Source organism: Camellia sinensis, chromosome 10 (assembly GCF_055761805.1).
Source record: "Camellia sinensis isolate YWXY chromosome 10, ASM5576180v1, whole genome shotgun sequence".
NCBI lineage: Eukaryota > Viridiplantae > Streptophyta > Magnoliopsida > Ericales > Theaceae > Camellia > Camellia sinensis.
In genome coordinates this window covers 180,027,753-180,037,500 of record NC_138970.1, presented here as the reverse complement: position 1 = coordinate 180,037,500, position 9,748 = coordinate 180,027,753, and the positions used below count along the sequence as shown (strand labels likewise).

The following is a 9,748-nucleotide window of genomic DNA, read 5'->3' as shown; positions in this document are numbered from 1 at the left end:
CACATGCGAAATGGTATCCTGAGCAAATATAACAGGGGCATATTCCTCCTTTATTGGGGACGGTTCAAGGGCTTCTGGGTTATACTCGTCCTCATGCACCGGGGTTTGTTCGAGAGTATCCATACTCCTAATTGTCCAGCCTTGCTGCTTCTCAAATTGTTCCCTTTCAGACTGCAGCACCCTCACAGCATATGCCACACCACTTGTTAGGGGCCTTTCAAAAGCAGTTCTTTCTGTGTACCTAGCAAAAGTCCTCTATAGGTTCAGAAGGTTAGATTGCTTTGTTGACTGGACATCACAGATCAGAGGAAAAAAGAAGTTGAATCTTGTTCCAAATCAAGCTAAATCACCATTATTAACATGTTGAACTTCATTCAGTATAAATACACCCAATTACATTGCAAACAAATATATTGCAGAATTGAAAAAAATAGATGGCTGTGCGGTGTAATAGCCAAATTACTCAGAATTAAAGAATTCAGAAGCAGAATAGCTCAAATCTAATTATAAGATAACAGAACCCAAATGTGAGTAAAGGCAATTAAGCACAACAGGGGAAAATATTCAATTTCAATACAATTTAGCACCCTAAACTGTTGGAGTAGTGTGGATCAGATAAGAACTGAACCACACTCAACAGCGGATCTGACTGTTGGAGTAAATATATTTTTGGAATTTCAACGCTTGTGACCTGTTGCCCCTCTATCTATAGTTTTGAGATGAACCACGTAAATCTTATCTTCTTGTGTGTGCGTGATTTACAATTCCTATGCATTTGTTCTTCTCTATTTTTGTGTCCTGTTAGACGTTACTGATTCCTATCATGAACTTCAAAGAGATGAAGGCAGATCCAATTATACCTGATCAATAGCTGATGGGTTCTTGCCATGGTGGAAAGTTGAGATCAAAATGGACATGGCCTGTACATGATTTAAACTGACATTAAACTGATCTTGCAACATCCTAGCTCTCTCATCACACATGCTTGCAAGATTCTCTTTCCTCTTCTCCATAGCTTGGGAGTTCATGTACCAGAAGACCCACAAAGAAAACAAACCCCAGAAAACTAACCATGCCACCAAAAGCTTACACCACCATGTTTTTCTCACTCTCTTGGATCCAACATACTGGTAGTAGTGATGGTGGATCTTGCAAGTGTTCCCTGAGATCTTCTCCCACAAATTCAGCAAAATCTTTACACCACCATCACCAATCAAACCAGTCTTGGTGTCCATGACATTGACACCACCATTAATGAACCAATTCATTGACATTATAGAGACAAGCCAACAACATAGCATCAACAGTACATGCCCAAACTTCAAGCCAAACCCTATTAAATGGAGAAAACTCATCCACAATAGTAACCAGAGTAGTTCGACCAGTCTCAGATTGAACTAGGTCTCACTTCTTTCTAATTTCAGAAAAAGAAAAAAAAAATACAAGGGAAAAAAAATGAACTCCCTCACAGTCAAATTTACAAACATCTTGCCCACTCTAAACTCCTAAAAAGCTTGAGAGAAGAAAGTAGAAGAAGGAAGCAGATGAACCCACCACTACTCTCCAACTACAAACTCAGTACAAACAAGTTGATTAAAAAGAAGGGTAAAGAGAAGATGCTGTCTTATCCAGCCAATTAGCTTCACAATCAGAATAGAACAAGACAGACCCAGAAGGAATGAAGATAAGAAAATCACAAACACCCAAAAAGAAGAATCAAAGAATCCACCAGGGTTTCAAATTCCCAATACCAGAATGGAATTTTGAGTTTATCCTGTTAGCTACCAAACAAAACCCAGATAAAGAAATGGACCAAGACATCCAAACGCAGAGATTCCCAAAATTTTAATTATCATCAAATCACAAACAACACTTAAAAAAAGGCATAAATAGCCCAAACAATAGCTCTCTAATAGAGAATCTGACAGAAATTCCAGTTTGTGGGAGGGTAACACACAATAAATTATGTGGGTGTTCATGGTTTGACTTCTCAAGTGAGCCAGCTTTTGGAGTTGGAGACAGTGAAGCAATAATTCACCAAGAATTAAAGATGATAGAAACAAGTGAAGAGAGAAGCTAAAAGAAGAGTTGAATCATTGACACTCTTATATGTAACAAGAATCTGTGAAAGAAAGGTGATGATATGGTGGTAGTAGAGGACAGGCCATTATCTCTATCCACCCCACATCCCCATCCAAGCCCCAAACAAAATAAACATTAAAATAAAACAGAAAATAACCAAATAAATTATATATTACTATAAGATAATTTGTATGTAAGTGATAATAATTTAAAATAATTTTATGTGAAAGTAATAACTTTCATTTGCATTAGATGCATTTGATGCAAACTCATTTGTGTAATTGTTTTAAATTATTCTAATTTAAATGTACTGATGATACAATTCGTGATGATGGAACAGGTCGGACTGATCTACGCTCTTCAAGCCTATGTCCGAATGACCAAGCCCACGGGGAAACCTGCATAAGTGTTCAACGGGGAACCGGGAACGGGGAGTCCCTCAGCGAACCCTCCAACGAGCAAGTTAGAAAGAGAAGTGGATTGTAGAGATTGACTAGAGATAGAAAAGCTTAACTTTCTTCTTATCTTCAACGTCTGCTTATATCCTCTGGTAATCATTTCATTGTCCCTTCCGACCTGTCACCTTGGCCGAAAGTCTATGCTGTAGCTTACCTTGTTCAGGGTGAGGGCGTGCTGTCCCGACGGAGAGGAGTTATCGCAATAAATGCTGAAAAGGGCGTCATTAACGGTGATGTGTCGTGGCAATAACTTTACAGATCTTTGTTTGCTGATGTGGCTTGCATTTCTCTCGCCACGTGTCTTGATGTCATTGGTTCTTATTGCTATGTGGGGTTTCAGCAGTGCTGGGCTTCATTAATTGGATTATGTATTGGGCCCTAAGTGGTGGGCCTGGGTTGTTCATAGTGGGTTGTAGCCTTTATGGGCCTACCCATGTCAGTAGTCCCCCATTCTCATATGCACCTTTAGTTCAACGAAGGGAATAATGAAGAAAATGAGGGTTATTAGAGAGCGGCAGGATGGAGGCCGACCGATAGGAGTGACTGAGTGAATGGACCGACTATGAGAAGGGCTGACTATGACGGGTGGCCGAGTGGAGGGACTGACCATAAAGAGGGCCGGGGTGAAGGGTGGTCGAGTGGAGGGACCCACCATGAGGAGGGTCGACTGCGGAGGGTCGTCGAGTGGAGAGACCGACCATGAGGAGGGCCGGCCGTGAAGGGTGGCCGAGTGGAGTGACCGACCATAAGAAGGGCCAACCGCGGAGGGTCGCCGAGTGGAAGGACCGACCACGAGGAGGCCGACCGCAAAGGGGTAGCCGAGTGGAGGGACTGACCACGAAAAGGGCCGACCGCGAAGGGTAGCCGAGTGGAGGGACCGACCATGAGGAGGGCGACCACGAAGGGGGAGGTGACGGGGTGCGGGGCTCGAGAGGTGGCGGGTCACGTGGTGACTTGAAGTAGAAAAGACAGGGTGGGGGAAGGGGACAGTGAATCGTGGCTGTACACGTGACAGAATCACGTGGTGGGAAAGGTTAGGCGTTGAGCCAGAAGTGAAACGATAGGTCATTATGGGTGTTGAAAAGACAGTCTTGGCGGATGGTTGAAAAATTTTCAAACTAGCGAAAATTAATTGTGACCCCTGGAATACAGGCAAGCCTTAGGCTTTTGGTATTATACGTTTTACCTATCTTTTTTCAAAAAATCAAAACACTCCAAGTGTAGATTCTTTCGTTGCAAGTGATACACCCTTGCGATATTTTTTGAATTTCCTTGCGCCCGCATCCGAAGCTATCCGTAGACACACCATAAAAATGGCCCAAGAAGAAGCTACAAACACCAGGGTTGATCCATTGGGGGACGATGATGCGGTGGATTTGGCGGAGCAATACAGGACGGAGAGGCAAGTGGGAAGTGGGGGAGTCGTCGGGGCGACCTCGTTCATCCACAATGATGGCGACACCGACGCCAATCAGCTAGGTGGAGCCAGATCACTAGCATACAAAGGCCGATAAGTCGATCATTACCACGAAGGAGCTGGAGGGTATGCGGGAGAAGTACCAGATTCCCGCAGAGATAGAGTTGAGACTACTGGAATCAAAGGAGAGGGCATCTGATGTTCGATCGGGGAAATTTGCCTTATACGAGGAAGCGCTAAAGGGGGGTTTGAGGTTGCCCCTACCCCAGATAGTGGTAGAGGTGTTGAACCGGTTGGAGGTAGCTCTAGGCCAACTGATGCCCAATGAGTGGAAAATCTTGCTGGCCTGTGCGAGCGCGTGGCCGAAGGCAAACGGGGGGGCTAAAATGACGGTGGATGAGTTTTTTGCGTACTACAAGGCGTTGGGGCAGCAAGAGACTTGGGTCACTTTGCAGACGGTGGCAGGGAAGGGCCTGGTGGCGGGGTTACCGTCATCGATAAAGGGGTGGAGGCCACGGTGGTTCTATGTGTCTGCCAACGGAGGGGTTAGAGTGCACACAGTTTGGAAAGTGCCCACCAAGTCTGTGGAGCCAAAATTGGGAGCAGCAGCAGAGGCGAGAGTGAAGAAGGTGAAGGAATGTAGGGAGAAGGAGGCGCCAGATGGGACAAGCTTGTTCAGTCGTTAGCCTTGTTTGCGGCAAGGTTGGGTCCTCAGTCGATCGGTGGAGACCTGGGACCGGCGGAGTTAGAGGCGAGAAAGAAAACGCAAGAAGCTGAGGATATGACCATCCTCGCCAAAGCCAGTAAGTTCAAAGAGTCCCAGGCAAACCGACTGCCGAAGCCGATCACGAGGGAGAGGATCCGACCGTCCCCCAAACCCTTGGGGAAAAGGACTTAGGTGGATTTGAGACACGACCGCCCCAGATGATCCTTTGAAGGAGAGAGCCTACAAGGAGATGGAGGGTGTAGTGAAGAAGAAGAGGAGAGTGAGGAGGAGTGAAGAGGAGCCTGCCTTGAAGATGAGGAATGAGGCGACGACGGAGCAGACCCCCCTGGCGGGGGAGGCAGAGGGGACCCCTGAAATGGGCTTGGAAGGGGCGGCCAAAGAGGCAGAAAGTGGGGCGACTGGCCTTGGGAAGCAAATGCAAAGTGGTGGGGTCGGCGCTGAGCCAAGGGTAGAGCCAAGGGAAGAGCCACAACCGCAGGAGGGTCTGGCACCCCAAGGAGAAGAAGGGAGGTCTAGGTTGAAGACCGCCTTCTACCATGTCCCTGCAGTGTCTGGATGAGTGGAAGGGGAAGTGAGAGAGACCAGGATGGCTGCAGACCGCCTCTTGGGAGTGGTGAAAGACGCAGCCGTTCGCTCGGTGGCTGGTTATACTGAGGTTGAGCTGATGAAGGGGTTGTGCTTAGCCTAGATGGTGGCGGCTGCCTTAGTAGGAGCCCTGTTGAATAAGGTGGCAATGGCGAAGGGCGAATTGAGGAGGGAGAGGGAGAGGTTGGGGCAGGTAGAGGCCCAACTTGAAAATTTCAAGAAGGAGAGCGTGGGTTGGAGGAGGGCTGCGCGGAGCACGTGTGCCAGGGGGTTGGGAGAGGCTCAGAAGGCGAAAAAGATGGAGGTGTTGGCGATCATGCAGCGCAACGTTGCCGCTCGAGCCCATGCTGAGTTGCTCGCGGTCAAGTTAGAGCTGGAGGACGAACGCCGCAAGGTAGTGTCGCTCGAGTTCTAGCTGGCTGGTGAGCAAAAAAAGTTGGGAGATGCTCAAAATGCCTGCACGGTCGCCATCGAGCGGTTTGAAGAGGCTATGACCAGCAATGAAGAACTGCGCGCCCAGCAGATCAAAGAAAAGGATGAAGCAGACCGGAAGATTGCTGGGCTGCAGAAGGAGCTAGAAAATGAGCGTGCTAGAGCAATGAAGGAGAATGCGAGGTTGGAGAAGGAGTTTGAGGAAGAAAAAACTAAGGCAGCCTCTGAAAGGACAGCATACCCTGATCTGTACGTCGCAACAGTAGAGCAATTTAAGGTGTCTGTTGACTTTCAAATGGCCATCGACGCTGCTATTGCCAGCAACTTGGCGAGAGAGGGGGCTGGGGGGGCTGGTCCGTCACGGATGACCGCTGAGAGCAAGAGCGAAGACGAAGTGATCCAAAGCTTCCAGCAATCGAACTTCTACAAACACGAAATGGCTGAATTCTGGGACAGTGGCTGGAAGATGCTCAAGCGTAAAGCAGAAGAGTTGTTTCCAGACATAGACTTCAGCAGTGTTAGAATAGACGAAGACGACGTGGCTCAGACCCCTCTAGATGAGGGCATTGAAGAGAAAGATCTCGTCTCAAGTGAAGAAGAGGAGTGAGTGGAGTGGAGAAAATATGTACTTAGAGTTTTGGTTTTTTTTTTGGAATGGTTGTAATAAACTTATGTGCAAGTTTGTGAATAAATAAAATTTTGAGTCATGTTTTCATGCTATTGCTTTTGTTTGTGCTTCTAAAATGAATGAAAATGGTGACTTGTATAAGGCTTGTATATAAATCATTGTGAAGTGCAAAATGTAAGGAAAACTCAATGTAAAGTGAAGTTTAAAACATAAGGTGACCTCAATGCAGAGTGACTGTAAGGAAAACTCAATGTAAAATGAAGTTTAAAACGTCAGAAAAATTCAATGCAGAGTGAAGTTTAACTTGTAAGAGTGTTAAAGATGCGAAGTTTGTGAATCCTAACCCAGCAAGGAACCGGTTTGATTTGGAAAACGTTGGACTAGAATTTGACTAAGTATGGCTATTATGCTTATGATCATGAAGCTGGGGCTTGAAGTAACTCAGTCTGGCGGAGCACGTATGGCCGCTATGCTTATGATTATGAAGTTGCAATGGTGGCTCAGACTGGCTGAGGCTTGAAGTAACTCGGTTTGGACGTGCTTTTCATGTTTAGTCTGGCTGAAGTTTTAAGTGACTCGGTTTGGCCGAGCTCTTAATGCTCAGTCTGGCTGAGGCTTTTAGTGATTCGGTTTGGTCGAGCTCTTAATGCTCAGTCTGGCTGAGGCTTTTCATGCTCAATCTGGCTGAGGCTTTTAGTGACTCGGTCTGGCCGAGCTCTTCATGCTCAGTCTGGCTGAGGCTTGTTGTGCTTAGTCTAGCTGAGGCTTTTAGTGACTCATTCTAGTTGAGCCCTTCATGCTCAGTCTGGCTGAGGCTTTTTGTGCTCAATCTGGCTGAGGCTACAATCAAAGCGTTATTGGAATACCACAGATAACTGAGATACAAGCTTGTTGTCATACAAAGTGTAGCCCATTGGATCATAAATTTACACTATATGAGGAGAAAATGAGAACATTCAAGTATGTAGATTGTCAAAAAGAACATACAGCAATTAGAGAATACAAAAGTACAACTTTTATTGAAAATAGCGCTTCAAATGCTCAGCGTTCCAAGGATGGGGGAGGTCTCGACCTTCCATGTCCTGAAGTCGGTAAGTGCCCGAACGTGGTCTGGCTTTCACAACGTAAGGTCCCTCCCACTTGGCTGCCAGTTTGCCCTCAGTCGAATTTTTGGTGGCAAGAGTTACTTCTCGCAAAACAAGGTCCCCCACGGCGAATTCCCTCGGTCTGACTTTGCGGTTGTAGTGTGTTCTCATTTTCTATTGGTATGAGGCCCGTCTGATAGCGGTGGTTTCTCGGAGTTCTTCGATCAGATTTAGGTCTGCCCGACGCAGCTCTTCGGTTAGTTCTGGATTCAGGTGTAAAACCCTTGGGGTTGGCAGACCGACTTCCACTGGGATGACCGCCTCAACGTCGTCTGTTAGGCGAAAGGGGTTCTCCCCAGTGGGAGTTCGAGCGGTGGTGCGGTAAGCCCAGAGTACATTGGGTAATTCCTCAGCCCAAAGTCCCTTAGCAGCTTCCAGCTTGGTTTTGATGATCTTCAGGAGAGAACGGTTGGTGACCTCGACTTGGCCATTGGCTTGGGGATGACCTGGGGAAGAGAAATATGGCTGGATTTGGAGTTCTGCATAGAATTTCTTGAACTTAGCGTTGTCGAATTGTTTGTCGTTGTCGGAGACGATGGCTTGAGGGATGTCGAACCTACATACGATTGACTGCCAGATGAATCGGGTTGTGTTCCGCTCAGTAATGGTAGCAAGGGGTTCTGCTTCCACCTATTTAGTGAAATAGTCGATGGCGATAATTGCGAATTTGGTTTGGCCTCGGCCAATGGGCAATGGGCCAACTAGGTCGATCCCCCATTTGGCGAATGGGTAGGGGCTGCAAAGCGTGATCAATTCTGTAGGAGGAGCATGTAGAATGTTGGCAAAACGCTGGCACTTATCACATTTGAGCACGAAGTCAGTCGCATCCTGATTAAGAGTAGGCCAGAAATAACCAGTGCGAAGTATTTTGTGGGCAAGAGACCGGGCGCCCGAATGATTACCACAGATACCCTCATGGATTTCCCTCATCACGTAGGTTGCTTGAGCATAATTGATGCATCTGAGGTATGGGCGTGAAAAACCATGTTTGTATAAGAGGTCGCCGACAAGAATGTAGTTGGACGATCGGGCCTTGACTTTGGCGGCCTGCTGTTTGTCGTATGGAAGTTCCCCTATTGTCAAATACAGAAAGATGTTTGTCGCCTATGGGATAGGTTCATCTTTGAGGAAGTGGACTTTCTGCAGGTTGGGGGAGATGGCCGGGTGGGACAGGTATTCGAGGCGGACACCGTGGTTAAGGTCTGACTGGTCTGCAGAAGCCAATTGGGCCATCTCATCTGCCTTGGAGTTTTCAGCCCGAGGGATGTGTTTGATGTGGAAGGTATTGAAGAGGTGTAGACACCCCATTTTTGACCGTCCTCAAGACTTGGTTGTGCTTGTAGGTACACCCAACAACTAGTTCGATTGCTCGCTGAGTACTCGACTGTCGCAGCAAAACGTCACCGGTTCGAGCTTCCCGGACCTCGTATCCTTTCTGCCCCTTTCTTGGACCTTGGCTAGGTCCTCTCTTAGTGGACTTTTTGGTTCACTGCCGTCCATGGCATGGCACTGCCGGCCATTGGTGATGCCCTGCCAGTCATCAGTGAGCCACTGCCGGCCATTGATGATGGCCGGCACCCCCCTGTCTTAGCTGGTTTTCCTCTAGATCTTTTGAGCCAGCTGGATTTTTGTTTGCTCCCCTCCATACACGTGTATGGAGGGATGAAGCCCTCGCAAAGCTTCTTGAAGAAGCTTTGGCTTTACATTCCTCTATATAAGCAAGAGGCATCCTTCTTTGCTAGGGGTTCAGCCATTTTGAAGAGAAAAACCTCTCATTCTCTCTATATTGTTTGTATTTTGTGCTTAGAAATTGGATTTCCTTGCACTTTTACACTACAACACATAGAGATACACCACCACCATTGGACTAAGCTTCTTGGGAGGGATTCTTGAGCTCTGAAAACTAGTTTCCACCCCCTGAAGTTGATGGTTTCGAAGAGGGTCTTCAAGGGTAAGTATTTTTCCCATTTTTGCATTTTCTTGCACCTTGCTTTAGCCCTCTTTGCATATTGATTTAGGCTTTGCTTATAACTAAAAAAAGTCTTGTATTTAAGTCTTTTTTAAGTTTGGTTAAGGCCACTTTGCTGTTAGGGGTGTGTAACCCCCTTCCTTGCTTTGTTTGGCTTTGTTTTAAGCTATATCTTGGAGCCTCCGAGCTAGCCTTGGTTTGGCCTCCCTACCACTGAAATCCAGTAGATTTTCAGTGGTAAAGGTGTGGTTTTGAGGTCCTAAATCAGAGGGGGTAGTCCCCTCTCTTTGTGTTCCTCTTTGCTT

The 9,748-nt window shown here is 46.8% G+C and overlaps 1 protein-coding gene across 2 annotated transcripts in view; it reads right to left on the bottom strand.

The window, feature by feature from the left end:
• The window catches only part of LOC114255909 (histidine kinase 3), a 7,843-nt gene extending 5,486 nt beyond the window's left edge, over positions 1-2,357 (bottom strand). The window contains exons 1-2 of one of the 2 annotated variants that reach the window (XM_082893049.1): positions 861-2,357; positions 1-255 (exon numbers count right to left, since the gene is read on the bottom strand). The exon at positions 1-255 is cut by the window's left edge and continues 27 nt beyond it. In XM_082893049.1, the coding sequence (XP_082749175.1) occupies positions 1-255; positions 861-1,355 (750 nt within the window). In that variant the 5' untranslated portion in view covers positions 1,356-2,357. The remainder of the gene's footprint in view (positions 256-860) is intronic. The other variant, XM_028195452.2, reaches the window with a different exon arrangement.
• Between the last annotated feature and the right edge of the window lie 7,391 nt (positions 2,358-9,748).